Source organism: Thamnophis sirtalis, unplaced genomic scaffold (assembly GCF_051295495.1).
Source record: "Thamnophis sirtalis isolate CommonGarterSnake01/CBP01778 unplaced genomic scaffold, rThaSir2_p1.2 scaffold_4, whole genome shotgun sequence".
NCBI classification, from domain to species: domain Eukaryota; kingdom Metazoa; phylum Chordata; class Lepidosauria; order Squamata; family Natricidae; genus Thamnophis; species Thamnophis sirtalis.
In genome coordinates, this window is record NW_028261384.1 from 55627636 (window position 1) to 55644197 (window position 16562).

The 16562-nt window shown below is 37.2% G+C and overlaps 1 protein-coding gene across 1 annotated transcript in view; it reads right to left on the bottom strand.

Annotated features, from left to right (window-relative positions):
* Nucleotides 1-16505, bottom strand: part of ACAD11 (acyl-CoA dehydrogenase family member 11) — a 91450-nt gene extending 74945 nt beyond the window's left edge. The window contains exon 1 of the mRNA XM_087712951.1: nucleotides 15976-16505. Within this exon, the coding sequence (XP_087569077.1) occupies nucleotides 15976-16112 (137 nt within the window). The 5' untranslated portion in view covers nucleotides 16113-16505. The remainder of the gene's footprint in view (nucleotides 1-15975) is intronic.
* Nucleotides 16506-16562: the final 57 nt, after the last annotated feature.

Below are 16562 nucleotides of genomic sequence, written 5' to 3' on the forward strand. Positions count from 1 at the left end.
TACAGTTATTTAAACATCCTTCATTCTTAACTATACCAAAGATTTAATCCATAACCACATGCTGGCATTTCATTTACTTATTTATAAAATCCTCCATTAACATTAAGTCCTCAAATCCTGTTTTAGCTAAACATCCATAATATTTAATACCAAAAATTTCATCATATATATATATATATATATATATATATATATATATATATATGTATATGTATATGTATATGTATATGTATATGTATATGTATATGTATATGTATATGTATATGTATATGTATATGTATATGTATATGTATATGTATATGTATATGTTGTATATGTTGTATATGTTGTATATGTTGTATATATGTATATATGTATATATGTATATATGTATATATGTATATATGTATATATGTGTATATATATATATATATATATATATATATATATATATATATATATATATATATATATATATATATAATTTATTATCATTCTCCTTTCTTTATTTAATTATATCCTATATCATAGCATTTTCCCCCTATTAGTTAAGATTTAACTGTATATAGTTTTATTTTATTTTTATAATAATTATTATTGTTATTAATAATCTTTATATATAGTCCAAATATATTTCTAGCCTTCCCTTCTCATATCCAATTATTACTTATCATATCAACTCAACATTATATACATTACTATCATTATCAATTTTTATTCATCTATACCTATTGCAAATGAATTTAACTAAGTTTAGCTAATTTTAAGTTATATTCTTCCATCTATCAACCTGTGTCTCTCCAATAACAGAACAGTCTTATATTTGCTGCCGTTTGTGGGTCCAGTTTTCCAAACATCTTTATGAGCAAATTCATAAATCTTTGCACTTTTTTGTCTGTAATGCCTCTCATATAATGCTGCCGCCCACTCTTTATTTCCTTTATCAATTTGTCTTTAATTCTCAGTGGTGGTATCAAATGTTTTGCAGATGGTATTTCATGAACTGTAAGTTCTTTGATGCTTCCCATTCCTGTCGCGCCCCGTCTTTTAAAGTAAACTTTCAATCCGCTTGATTCCTCTTCAAACATTTCATTCTTTCCTCCCTCAGAAGTAAACCAATTTTCACGAATATCAGGTTCTTTATCTCCAAAATTTTTATTTTGTATTTGAAAAACATTCTCAGTTTTTTCCTCATATTTTGTTGCCAAAAACACCAAATAATCCAATTTTCTCTGAATTCTATCTTGTGTGGCAGATAATTTCTGTAGTGCTGAAAAAATCATTTGAATAGACGCTTGAATAGACGCCATGTTTGTATGCAGTTAGTATTTTTTCTTGAGAGCTCTGAGGTATTTGCAAATAAAAGCAGGCTGAAAGCTGTGCAATCTTATCAGATCTTAAGCCAATACAGCCAAGCAATAAAAGTGTCAAGTTGTAAACAACCAAATTATAGTGAATTGGTTTACAGCCTGCAGAAGATCAGAGGGGAAGTTGGAGTGATCTATCCTTTGTCCGTGTGAATAACATTTAAAACATTTAAAAGGTAGGATAACCACCGTCCAAAAACCAATAAAAAAATCAAAATTGCCGCTAGATTCTTCTGTTTAATTTAAATTAGCTTGAATTTTTAGGCGGTCTGTTTTTCTCTGAGTAATAAAATAATCTTACCAGCTGGAAACACTTTCGACACTTTCTTTAGGGCTGTCTGCAGTTTCAGTTAGCCTTATGGCTAATCCGGAAGTCACTAGCAAAGGAGGTTTTTTCCAGGTCCCCAGAGACTTTGCGAACGTCTCTGGGACCACTGGGTCTCCTCCTACCTTTCACTGTCTCTCCGGGACAGCTTGGGTCCAAAAAGGGACCGTCCAAATGCTTTGGAATAGAGGAGTTTCAGGAGTAGCCTGAAAGTCCGTCTTCTCACTGCTAAGCCCACCTTCTTCCCCTATACAGAAGAAATTCTGAAGTGATTTATCTTGGTCTGATTTTTTTTTTTTTTTGCATCTCAAAAATCTGGTATTTTAACAGGAATATTAGACCTTTCTATAGGTATGCAAGTCTCTTAACATCTTTATGAATCACAGTCTACTGTAAGGTCCCAGAAGTTTCCCCGAGCCACTGAGATGCGAAAAAGAGTGAAACTCAAGATAAGGCTTGCAAAAATAATAGCTTTTTATTCCTTTGGCCAAAGTAAAAAGGCTGGATGACAAAACTATATCCAAAACATACAGACAAAAGCATATAAGGAATAGCCACACTCTAAAAGAGTAGCTCAGAGTATTATATACATTTTGTGCTGATAGAAACAAAGTTTATCCAATCAGAGACAAAGGTTCGTCATCAACGTGGTCTTTAAAGCGTTCTTTGTTCAAGCCCCTGCCTCTGTCCACGCTTTGCTATCTTACAGAGTATCCCTTGTCCTTCTGTGTTCCTAGGCAGCCCCACTTATCTATGGAGCAGGATGTTCCTGGGAACTGTCTCCAAGGATGTGCCAAGTTCTGCAGTAAATTACAGAAGCGAGAAACCAGATAGAAAAAGATATAATTCTTTTACAAAATGAATTCCTAACAAATGATTCCTAACCATAGCAAAATAGCACAAGCAACTTCTTTAACAGAAGCAAAGAGCAAAGGTTAGATTGATTCATGTCAATATATCCTTTCTCTCAACATTTTTACACTGTTTCCCCAAAAATAAGACCTCCCCGGATAATAAGCCCAATTGGGCTTTTGAGTGCATGAGCTAAAATAAGCCCTCCATTGAAAATAAGACCTCCCCGAAAATATTGCAACATAGCAGCAGCCATGAGATGACCATACTCGTAGCCTCATGCACCTCAAAAATAATAAGACCTCCCTGAAAATAAGGCCAAGTGGTTATTTCAGGGGTCAAAAGAAAATAAGACCCTGTCATATTTTCGGAGAAACACATTATGAATCACAATCTACTCTACCAAATACGACAAACATAACAAAAATAATTATTTTTTGTTTTCGACAAAGCACATGTCTAATCAATAGCACAGTCATAAGTACTCATATGGGTCTATAATATTACAACACTTTTATGGCTGATTTAATGTTTCCTTAGCTACTGTCTCTGCCAAACCTCTTGTCCATTAATATATTAATATTATCTATTATTAATTATTATCTATAATAAAGTAAATTATTATTATTGGAATTTAGGGACAAGAAAGCTTGCCACAGTTCAGTTTGAACTTTAGTAATGTCTTCCAAATTTCAACCTAAGCCTAGACCAACCCACATAATTGGTTAACTTTCTTATTGCACTACCAGTGTTTACCAGTTATTTGATGCAACAATATCTAGTACATCTATCAATTTTCTACAAGAGGAATATGAATCAGGATTGGAAAATGGTCACTTAAAGGATAAAGGCCTCCACTGCAGTGGCACAGTGGTTAGAATACAGTAGACTGCAGGCTACTTCTGCTGAAAGTATTTGGCAGTTTGGGTCTCACCGGCTCAAAGTTGACTCAACCTTTCATCCTTCTTAGGTCGGTAAAATGAGGACCCAGATTGTTGGGGGCAAAATGCTGATTCTGTAAACCGCTTAGAGAGGGCTGTGAAGCTCTGTGAAGTGATATATAAGTCTAAGTGCTATTGCTGTTGCTAAATGCAATTTTAGAAAACATAAACAAATATAAAACTTCAAAATAATGGGAAGTAATAGTTTAACTATATTAAAGTATTATATACCAGTCAAACTCTGACATAAATACTATGTTACAATTCTGAGTACTATATTTTAAGAAGAATTCAGAAAAATTGGAATGGGTGCAGTAAAGAGCAACAAGATGGTCAAGGAATAAGGTCAATTGATGCCATAAGCACAGTGCCTTTCTGGTTTTCCATTGTTTAAATGAAAAGGCATTAAGATACATTAAGTGCCGGAGAGAAGGCGGGGCTTAGCAGTGAGAAGACGGAGTTTCAGGCTATTCCTGAAATTCCCCTATTCCGAAGGAATTGGACGGGTCGTTTCGGACCCTAGCTGTCCCGGAGAGACAGTGAAAGGTTAGGGGAGATCCAGTGACCTCAGAGACGTTCGCAAGTCTCTGGGGGGCTTGGAATTTAACCCCTTTTGCCAGCTCCTTCTGGATTAGCTGTAAGCTAACCGAAACTGCAGGTTGCCCCTAAGAACGGTGGAAGTGATTTCAACTGGTAAGCTGATTTTATTACTCAAAGAGATACGGTCCGCATTAAAATTTAAGCTAATTGAAACCAAAGAACAGAAGAATCTAGCGGCGAATTGGTTTTTTTTATATGGATTTATGGCCGGTGGTTACCCTATTTCTTAAATGTTTTAAAGATTACTCCAACATTCCCTCTGACTCTTCTTAAGTGGGCTTCTTACGATCTGACACTTTTATTGCTTGGCTGTGTTGGTCTAAGATCAGATAAGATCGCACAGCTCCCAGCGTGTTCTTACTTGCAAATATCTTAGAGCTTCTAGCTGCGTCACAACATGGCATCTATACATGCTCCAAAAGGTTCGTTTCAAATGATTTTCTCTGCATTTCAAAAGTTGTTTGACTCATATGAAAGATTTGAAAAAAAGCTGGACTATTTAACATTAAAATATGAAGAAAAAAGTGAGAACGTTGAATGTTTGAATGTTCCTGAAATACAAATGAAGAATGTGAGAAATGAAGTCTCTCAACTTGCTGACACGCCGGGCGTCTGGTTTATTTCGGAGGGAGAAAGAGATGCAACGCTTGAAAGAGGGGCAGCCATACAGAAGATTTATTTTAAAAGACAGAGCACAGGAGGAATGAGAAGCATTAAAGAAGCTATACTTTATGAAACATCATTTGCAGAATTTTCAATTCCACCCTTGAGAATTAAAGACAAACTGAAAAGTGCAACAAGCCTGGGACAACGTTATTATTACATCAGAGGCATCCTGAGCAAAAAGGTGCGAAGATATTCCTGTTTGGACTTGCTTATAAAAACATTTGGTAAACTTGTTCCACGAATGGCAATAGGACTAAGGAGGTTTTGTTATTGGAGAGACATAGGCTGATAGATGGAAGAATACAATTTAAAATCAGCTAAATCTAATTACTCTTATTTGTAATAGACATAGCTGAATAATAATTGATATTGATAGTAATGTATATAATGTGGAGTTGATATGATAAATAATAATTGGATATGAGAAGGGAAGGTGGGAAATATTTTTGGACCATATACAAAGGTTATTAATCACAATAATTGTCACTATTAAAAAATAAAATAAAATATATACAGTTAAATGTTAACTAATATGGGGAAAATGTTACAATATACGATATAATTACATAAAGAAGGGAGAATGATAATAAACTATACTGCATGGAAGATGGAATTTTTGGTATTAAATATTATGGATGTTCAGCTAAAACAGGATATGATTTGATGTTAATAGAGGATTTTACAAACAAGTAAATGAAATGTCAGCATGTGGTTATGGATTAAATCTTTGGCATAGTTAAGGACAAAGGATGTTTAAATAACTGTAGTCAACTAAAAGTGGAGGTATAATGATGTCAATATGGTAAACATTTGAGTTAAGATATTTGAATTAATATGAATTAATGGAAGAGATGCACCAAAACATGTTGTAACCAGCTGATATACTTTTTTTATAATATATACCTGTGTTCTTTTTTTGTTTTGTTTTTTCTTTTTTCTTTTTCTTTTTTTCCCCCTGCCTTGTTTTTTGTTCTTTTTGTCTTCTTTGTTTGTTTTTTTGTTTTGTTTTTTCTTTTCCCACTGGTGTGGGCATATATTGTTTAAGAAACAAAAATTATTATTATTATTATACAATTGTATCACAGCGGCCAGTTGTTTCGCTGGATTTGGCATTGGTTACTAGTCGGGCCCCACCCAGGGGCCTAGGACGTCGTAGGACAGTCTGCGTGATTTTTTTACAGCAGCTGAGTATGTGATCAACAGTTTCGTCAGCTTCTTTGCAAAGTCTGCATTTGGCATCATCAGAGGATTTTTCGATTTTGGCCTTAATGGCATTTGTGCGGATAGCTTGTTCTTGCGCAGCCAGGATTAGTGACTCTGTTTCTTTCTTTAATGTACCTGTTTTTAACCATAACCAAGTTTGTTCCCTGTCCACTTTATCTTTTATTTTTTCCAGAAATTGACCATGCAGTGCTTTGTTCTGCCAACTCTCCATTCTTGATTTTATCACATCTTTTCTGTATTCTTGTTTTGTCTGTTGGGCCTTCAGTAGATTTTTGTTCTTTACTTCGATTAATAGATGTTCTTGACTTTCTTTTAAATAATCAGCCAGTGCATGTTTTTCTTCTTCAACTGTTTGCTTCACTTGTAATAATCCTCTGCCACCTGATTTTCGGGGCAGATATAGTCTATCAGTATCACCACGTGGATGTAAACTGTAGTGCATTGTCATTAGTTTCCTGGTTTTTCGGTCCAAAAGGTCCAAATCAGCTTGTGTCCAGTTAACTATGCCAGCTGTGTATCTTATAACTGGTATTGCCCAGGTATTTATGGCCTTGATTGTATTTCCACCATTCAATTTAGATTTCAAAATTTTCCTAACTCTGTTGGTGTACTCTCGTCTGACAATAGTTTTTACTTCTCCATGCTTGATGTTATCCAACTGCAGAATGCCTAAGTATTTGTAGGCTTCATTTTCTTTGCATTTAATTAGTTGGCCATTGGGCATTTCAATTCCCTCAGATGCAGTGATTTGGCCTCTTTTTATGGATACAGTGGCGCATTTTTCCATGCCAAACTGCATTGAAATATCGGTGCTGAATACTCGGACTGTATTTGTCAATGATTGGATTTCTATTTCTGACTTTCCATAGAGTTTCAAATCATCCATATATAGTAAATGCAAAAAATTTTCAGCTTTTTTGTCTGTTTGGTAGCCTAATTTCATTTTTTTTAAGATTACTGATAGTGGGATCATTGCGATGATGAAGAGAAGAGGTGAAAGTGAATCACCCTGGAAAATTCCTCGCTTGATATTAACCATTCCGTAGCTCTCATTCCCTACTGCCAACTCAGTTCTCCATTGTTTCATTGCCTTTTCAGTAAAGGATGTAATATTTTTGCTAATGCCAGTTGTTTCTAAGCATTTTATGATCCAACTATGTGGCAGTGAGTCAAATGCCTTTTTGTAATCAATCCAGACCATATTCAAGTTCGTTTTTCTGTTCTTACAATTTTCTAATATCATTTTATCAATTAGAAGCTGATCTTTTGTGCCCCTGCTCCTTCTTTTGTTGCCTTTTTGCTCTACTGGCAAGATGTTGTTTGTTTCCAAATAATCCATCATGTTATCTGCAATAATGCCTGTGAGTAATTTGAAGGTTGTTGGCAAGCATGTTATTGGTCTGTAGTTTTCAGGTGTTGTTCCTTTAGTTGGATCTTTCTGAATCAAGTATGTTTTTCCAGTTGTCAACCATTCATCAATTTGGCCCTTTTGTAAAATTTCATTCAGTTGCCTGGCCAATTTTGCATGTAAACTGGTCAGATATTTGAGCCAGAAACCATGTAATTGGTCCTTTCCAGGTGATGTCCAATTCTTTACCTTTTTAACTCGATTTTTGACCATCTCAGTTGTTATTTCTAATACTTGCATTTGTTTGTTGCCAATGCTTTTCTCAAAGTCATGTATCCACTTTGCTTCCTTGTTGTAGTCCTTTGCATTTTCCCACAATTCTTTCCAGAATTCAACTGTGGCCTGTTTTTCTGGTTTTTCACTTTTGGTGTCACCATTCACATTAAGACTTTGATAAAAACGCCGTTGGTCTGATCGAAATTGCTGATTTTGTTTATATTGGATGATTCGTGCCTCATATCTTTCAATTTTTCTAGCTGTTGCTGTTATCTGCTGTTTTACAATCTCTACAGCTTCATTGATGTTTCTTGTATCCAATCTATATCTCCTGATTAGCCAATCTATGATTTTGTTGTTTTTTAGCCGTTGCTCATGCATCTTCTTTAAGTTACTAGCATCTGCCCTTAATTTTTTGATTTTTTGTTCTAAACGGATTTTCCACTTTGGCTTTGATGCTTTTTCTGTTGTATGACTAGGTACTTTAATTTTAATGCCTAGTTCATTAGTGACTATTACAGCTGCGCTGTACATTAACTGGTTTGTTTCCAAGATGGATCCTGGTTCAATTGTTGAAAACACTGCATTAACCATTTTCATGATAGGGGCCAAAATTTTCTTCGGCACAGTTTTTAGTGATGGTAAACGTTGCCTTTCCTCATTAAGCAGAAAATGCTCCATGATCTTATCCTTCAATTCTTTTTGTTTTTGAGTTAGTTCATCAGTTGGTTCAGTGATAACTGGTTCTAGTGGTGGTGATGTTATTTCCTCCCCGAGAGCTTCTTCTGGGAGTTCTACTATAATGTCTTTAGTTGTGTCTTGAATATCAGTTATTTCCACTTGTGATATTGTTTTTTGGGTTTTGCAATTTGCCTGAATTTCCTCATGTTCAACTTCACTAAACACTTTATTCCGTATAATTATTATTATTATTATTATTATTATTATTATTATTATTATTATTATTATTATTATTATTATTATTATTATTATACAATTGTATCACAGTGGCCAGTTGTTTCGCCGGATTTGGCATTGGTTACTAGTCGGGCCCCACCCAGGGGCCTAGGACGTCGTAACGTATTTTCGTAATATGCGTGCAGATCCAAGCAGTGCGGCTTTTTGCATTTGACTGATGGTGATTTTGTCAATTTTTAACTGTTTTAAATGTAATTCCAGTGCTTTTGGAATAGCACCCAGTGTGCCAATTACCACTGGAATTACCACTGCTGGTTTGTGCCATAGTCGTTGAATTTCGATTTTTAAGTCCTGGTATCTTGCGATTTTTTCATGTTCCTTCTCGGCGACCCTGCTATCACCTGGTATTGCGATGTCTATGATTGTGACCTTATTTTTCTCAACCAGTGTGATGTCTGGTGTATTATGCGCCAGTATTTTGTCAGTTTGTATACGGAAATCCCACAAGATCTTGACCATCTGATTTTCGGTGACTTTTTCAGGCTGATGTTCCCACCAGTTTGTTGCTGTTTTAATATTATAATTTTTGCACAAATTCCAATGGATCATTTGTGCTACTGAATTGTGCCGCAATTTATAATCAGTCTGCGCGATTTTTTTACAGCAGCTGAGTATGTGATCAACAGTTTCATCAGCTTCTTTGCAAAGTCTGCATTTGGCATCATCAGAGGATTTTTCGATTTTGGCCTTAATGGCATTTGTGCGGATAGCTTGTTCTTGCGCAGCCAGGATTAGTGACTCTGTTTCTTTCTTTAATGTACCTGTTTTTAACCATAACCAAGTTTGTTCCCTGTCCACTTTATCTTTTATTTTTTCCAGAAATTGACCATGCAGTGCTTTGTTCTGCCAACTCTCCATTCTTGATTTTATCACATCTTTTCTGTATTCTTGTTTTGTCTGTTGGGCCTTCAGTAGATTTTTGTTCTTTACTTCGATTAATAGATGTTCTTGACTTTCTTTTAAATAATCAGCCAGTGCATGTTTTTCCTCTTCAACTGTTTGCTTCACTTGTAATAATCCTCTGCCACCTGATTTTCGGGGCAGATATAGTCTATCAGTATCACCACGTGGATGTAAACTGTAGTGCATTGTCATTAGTTTCCTGGTTTTTCGGTCCAAAAGGTCCAAATCAGCTTGTGTCCAGTTAACTATGCCAGCTGTGTATCTTATAACTGGTATTGCCCAGTTATTTATGGCCTTGATTGTATTTCCACCATTCAATTTAGATTTCAAAATTTTCCTAACTCTGTTGGTGTACTCTCGTCTGACAATAGTTTTTACTTCTCCATGCTTGATGTTATCCAACTGCAGAATGCCTAAGTATTTGTAGGCTTCATTTTCTTTGCATTTAATTAGTTGGCCATTGGGCATTTCAATTCCCTCAGATGCAGTGATTTTGCCCCCTTTTATGGATACAGTGGCGCATTTTTCCATGCCAAACTGCATTGAAATATCGGTGCTGAATACTCGGACTGTATTTGTCAATGATTGGATTTCTATTTCTGACTTTCCATAGAGTTTCAAATCATCCATATATAGTAAATGCAAAAAATTTTCAGCTTTTTTGTCTGTTTGGTAGCCTAATTTCATTTTTTTTAAGATTACTGATAGTGGGATCATTGCGATGATGAAGAGAAGAGGTGAAAGTGAATCACCCTGGAAAATTCCTCGCTTGATATTAACCATTCCGTAGCTCTCATTCCCTACTGCCAACTCAGTTCTCCATTGTTTCATTGCCTTTTCAGTAAAGGATGTAATATTTTTGCTAATGCCAGTTGTTTCTAAGCATTTTATGATCCAACTATGTGGCAGTGAGTCAAATGCCTTTTTGTAATCAATCCAGACCATATTCAAGTTCGTTTTTCTGTTCTTACAATTTTCTAATATCATTTTATCAATTAGAAGCTGATCTTTTGTGCCCCTGCTCCTTCTTTTGTTGCCTTTTTGCTCTACTGGCAAGATGTTGTTTGTTTCCAAATAATCCATCATGTTATCTGCAATAATGCCTGTGAGTAATTTGAAGGTTGTTGGCAAGCATATTATTGGTCTATAGTTTTCAGGTGTTGTTCCTTTAGTTGGATCTTTCTGAATCAAGTATGTTTTTCCAGTTGCCAACCATTCATCAATTTGGCCCTTTTGTAAAATTTCATTCAGTTGCCTGGCTAATATTGCATGTAAACTGGTCAGATATTTGAGCCAGAAACCATGTAATTGGTCCTTTCCAGGTGATGTCCAATTCTTTACCTTTTTAACTCGATTTTTGATAATCTCAGTTGTTATTTCTAATACTTGCATTTGTTTGTTGCCAATGCTTTTCTCAAAGTCATGTATCCACTTTGCTTCCTTGTTGTAGTCCTTTGCATTTTCCCACAATTCTTTCCAGAATTCAACTGTGGCCTGCTTTTCTGGTTTTTCACTTTTGGTGTCACCATTCACATTAAGACTTTGATAAAAACGCCGTTGGTCTGATCGAAATTGCTGATTTTGTTTATATTGGATGATTCGTGCCTCATATCTTTCAATTTTTCTAGCTGTTGCTGTTATCTGCTGTTTTACAATCTCTACAACTTCATTGATGTTTCTTGTATCCAATCTATATCTTCTGATTAGCCGATCTATGATTTTGTTGTTTTTAAGTCGTTGCTCATGCATGTTCTTTAAGTTACTAGCATCTGCCCTTAATTTTTTTATTTTTTGTTCTAAACGGATTTTCCACTTTGGCTTTGGTGCTTTTTCTGTTGTGTGACTAGGTACTTTAATTTTAATGCCTAGTTCATTAGTGACTATTACAGCTGCGCTGTACATTAACTGGTTTGTTTCCAAGATGGAATAATAATAATAATAATAATAATAATAATAATAATAATAATAATTATTATTATTATTATTATTATTATTATTATTATTTTAATAACAATTATAGTCAAATGAAAATGGATATATGATGATGGTGACATGTATGAATATTTGAGTTAAAATGCTCGAGTTAACATGAATTATGTTTGTTGACTGTGGAAGAGATGCGCAAAAGTCTATTTGTAACCAACTGATACACTTTCTATAGCATGTAAAGAAGGATGTTGTATTTGTTTTAAATTAAAAATTAAAAAAAATTATTTAAAAAAAAGATACATTAAGTGCTGAAAACAGCCAAGTATGACAGTGAATGATTGAATTATTATTGTTCTTCACACAAATAGTAAGATGTTCAGACTGAATTTGGCATTTTGTCTACCTATCAGTCCATTCCAAAGACCAAAGGTTTGCTTGCTTTTGCCACAGTTCTATTTCTATTTGTAGGTCTTTGTATTTTCTTATCTTCTCCTGTTCTTTCTCTTTTGCTGGTGTTTTCAGGTACTATCGCATCTACTCTCTTTTTTGTCTTTGTTATAGACAATTATTAAGTCTGGGGTGTTATGTAAGAGTTGCCTGTTTGAATTCTGAAGTCCCAGAGCAATTAAGCTTCTTCATTTCCTAACATGTTCTCCATTTTATGGTCCTACCACTTCTTGCTTGCAGGCAAAAATATACTTCTTGTAGATTTTCCAGTGCACCATTGTTGCTAATTTGTCATGCTATTGCCTGTATTATTTTCTTGTAGTAGATTACCAAGTTTCTTCTATTTCTTTGCATAGGCGGCACTTATAGTCTCTTGCTATCTTCTCAATCCTGGGTTTGTATGCATTTGTTCTTAAGACTTGGTCTTCTGAACTAGAATTAGTTTTGCGGTCTCTTTCTTCAACTTTTCTGCTCTTAACCATTGTCAGGTCTTGTTATTATTTATTTATTTATTTATTTATTTAATTAATTTATATTGCTGCTTATTCATCCATGGCGATTCAAGGTGGCCTACAGAATATAAGACATTTAAAACAATAAAAAACTAACAAAAAGAATCAAATAAATTAATATAGTATAATACAACAAAATCAACCCCCACCTCCCACCCCCTGCCTCAGTGACAACAGATCACATGAGCCATTTAATGGGCTTCATCCTGCTCTGGGTTCCCCAGGCCCACTGGCAGAACCAGGTCTTCAGCGTCTTCTGGAAGAGTATTAGAGTGGGGGCCGTTCTAATCTCAGGGGGAATTATGTTCCAGAGCGAGGGAGCGACCATGAAGAAGGCCCTTCTTCTGGGTCTCACCAGACGTATCTCCCTCAGGGATGGGACCGTCAACATTCTCTGCCTCCCTGCTCTGATGGATTGGGTAGATGTGACCGGCAAGAGACAGTCCCTCAGATAACCTGGTCCCAAGCCATGAAGGGCTTTAAAGGAGACAACCAGCACCTATGGCACCAAGAAGCAAATCGGGAATCAATGCATGTCCCGCAGGAAAGGTGATACATGTGCACACCGGGGTCTGCACAAACTACGCAGGCCACTGCCTTTTTCACCTTGTGGAACTTATGGATGCTCTTCAAGGGCAGACTCATATAGAGTGTGTTACAATAGTGAAGATGGGAAGGAGTGACTAGGGCATGAGTGACTGTGAGTAGGGACTGCTGGTCCAGGAAAAGGCACACAACCCACAGTTGCGCTGGCCACAACGGCCAACTGCTCTTCGATCAGGAGTCGTGAGTCCACGAAAACCCCAGATTACGCACAGAGTCTGTTTTGGGTAATGCCATCCCATCCAAGACCAAAGGTGGCAATTCTCCCTGAGCCAACAAACCCCAAATCCAGACCCACTCGGTCTTGCAAGGTTTTCGTTTCAACCGGTTGCTCCATACTCAGCCCCTTATAGCCTCCAAGCACTGCGAGAGGGAGGACAGGGCATCACTTAACTCACCATGGGCCAAGACATACAGTTGAGTATCATCAGCATATTGGTGATATCTTAGTCCATGGTGATGGATGATCTCACCCAGTCGCTTCATATAAATGTTGAACAGGGGCAGAGAGAGCCCTGTGAAACGCTGGATCTCTTCCCTTCTTTTAACACTGACTGAGAGTGGCTGCAGAGGAAGGAAATGAACCAGGATGGCACAAGGCCTCCCACTCCCATTCCCCGAAGCTGCCCCAGGAGAATACCATGGTTGATGATATCGAAAGCCGCCAAAGGTTAAGTAGAGCAAGGATGGATGCACTACTCCCAACCCACTCCCATCAGAGATCATCCAACAATGTGACCAATGCTGTTTCTGTCCCAAATCTAGGCCTAAATTCTGATTTGTAGGGTTCGAGATAATTCTTTCATCCGGAATCCTCTGGAGCTGCTGCGTGACCACCTTCTCAACAACCTTCCCCAAAAAAGGTACTGTGTTTCCCCAAAAATAAGACAGTCTTATTTTCTTTTGACACCTGATATAAGCACTTGGCCTTATTTTCAGGGAGGTCTTATTATTTTTGAGGTGCAGGAGGCGGCAAGCGTGGTCACTTCATAGTTGCTGCTGTGTTGCAATATTTTCAGGGAAAGCTTATTTTTTTTAGAGGACTTATTTTAGCGCATGCGCTCAAAAGCCCAATTGGGCTTATTATCCGGGGAGCTCTTATTTTCAGGGAAACAGGTTAAGATTGGAGACAGGTTGGAAATTATCCAACCGGGTGGAATCCAGCTATGGCTTCTTAAGAGGGCGGACCACAGCCTCCTTAAGATGCTGGGGCACCACCCTCTCCTGTAGGGAAGTATTAATCATCGCCAGAATCCAACCGCCTGTCACCTCCTGGGAAGCTTTCACAAGCCAGGAGGAACATGGGTCTAAAACATAGGTGCTTGCGCGCATAATCCCTAGGATCCTGTCTTCTTCTCTGGCAGCAACAGGGTCAAATTGTTTCCAGATAACAGGGCAAGAACCAGCCTCAGGGGCTTATTATCTGCTTTCCCTGTTATTTTTAAATGTACTGACCATGTAAGTGCTTTGTCTTCCCATGGCTCCATTCTGTTCTTTATTTGGTCTTTCTTATAGGCCAGTTTGGTCTCTCCAGTAGTCAGTAAGCTTTCCTGGTATACTAATTTTAGTGCATCTTCTTCATTGTCCTTCAAATATTCTTCCAATATCCTTTTCTTCTTATTCAGCCATTTGATGTACAGTACTTGTAACATTCCACACCCACCTTTTTCCCTTTGAAGGTAGAGTCTGTCAATGTCATTGCAAGGAAGAAGGCATGATTAATTGTCATTATTTTTCTGGTCTTCCTATCCATAGGAATGGATTCCTATCCATCTCAAGATTCTGCTTGAGTTCAGTCCAATATTCTAATGTATCTAATGACTGGAATTGCTCAGGTGTTGATTGCCTTGATTGTATTTACTCCATTGAATGTGGACTTTACGCTCTTTATGTATTCATCTCTAGTTTTCTTCTTAACTTCACTGTGCTTGATATTGTCAGCTTGAAGGATATCCAGGTATTCATTCAGACTCTGGATGTTATTTTCATAGAGCATTTTGATTCCTTCACTATTTTTCCCTGTTTGAGCATGGCACGTGTCCAATCCAAATTCCATGCACTATTTTGACTGTATATATGAACAGTGTTGAGGAATTATTCTATTTCAAATGGTGTCAGTTTACTGACCTCGGAAGAAGGCTAAATCAACCTTGACCTGGTGAGGTTTGAACTGCTGGCAGTTCGCAGCGTTAGTCTGCAATACTACATTCTAACCACTGCACCACCACTGCTCTTCAACCTTTTAAATGGTTAAAATGTTGGAGTAGACCTGAAAAGACTTGAGTAAGTCTAAAGACACTTTCAACACTTTCAATTATTAGTTTTTAGCTCACACTATTTCACAAGGATTGTTGCTACAGGGGAAATGGAACAGAACAGCTTACGTGACACTTTAAACTCCAGGAAGAGAGGGGACTGTAAATCTAATAAATAATTTTATTCCCAAAATAGTTACATTCTAAATTAATACAAGCAATCCAGATTTCAAAATAATATTCTGCATAATGAGACATCAGCAGCAAAATAATTAATGTGTGTGTGGTATCTTCTTCTGTCCTACATTTCATGAATGTGGTGAAGTAGCCAGAACCCATGAAAGAATCTCAGATAATAATAAGTTTGCCATTTCAATACAATATTTCTGCAATTTGAATTAATAGGTTAGGAATTTTGTCAGTCCAGATATCCTTGGGGGAGGCTAGAGACAACCTTGAAACCCGATCAGCACCAGAGAGCATTTGACTGGAAGACTGCCCTGCCCCTCACTTTAAAACAATGAATATACTTGGGCCGCGTGTTCCCCTTTATTCCTATGGCCATCCTACTACTGCAAATGAAGAAATCTGAGGAAGGTCAAACGTGTGCATCATGTTCGCGGACATTTCCTTCGGGAGCCCTGACTGTGTAAAGACAGATCAATCCTGCTGCTGTGACTTTTTTTTCAAAAGAAGCAACCATACTTGGCAGGTGAGACCGGGAAAGATTACCTCCTCCTGATTCCCCCACTGCGACAGAGGGCTCTTACCTGTATTGCCTGATCATGAGAACTTCGCGAGGCTCCACGGGAAACCCAGGCAGGGAGCGGCACAGGTAGCCATCCAAGGCTTCCTGGCGAAATCGGTGCTGTTCCCGCACTTCAGTCGTATCGGGTTCACTTGCCATTTTTGCGGAGGTGAATTCGCTTCAGACCAGCGACTGATCTTTTCGCAGAACAAAGGTTGCAGGAGGTAAAGCCTACCCCTTTCTACGCCTGGAACGTAATACCGTCCACTTTTGGAGGTGGGCAAAAAGATCACGTGCAGTATGGTGAATCGCTTTCTACGCAATTTACGGTCTCCTCGTAGAAGTTAACACCGCACGTTCCGAAAGAACATATTTCTCATAGCTGCGATCCCTTTCGAGGATTCACCTGACGTTCTCCAAATGTGAATAGACTGCAGTTCCCAACATCCTTGGTTATATATTGCTGGATGAGGGAAGTGGTAGGTCAACAGGCGTGAGCCGTGTAAAGAAAGGCTACACAGCAGTTCTGTTAAAAACTAAGAGTGAAAGTAGATTTATCTTGGACAGCATTTGCTTATCCCTCTAAAAAGTGCCATAAGTTAAGCATAT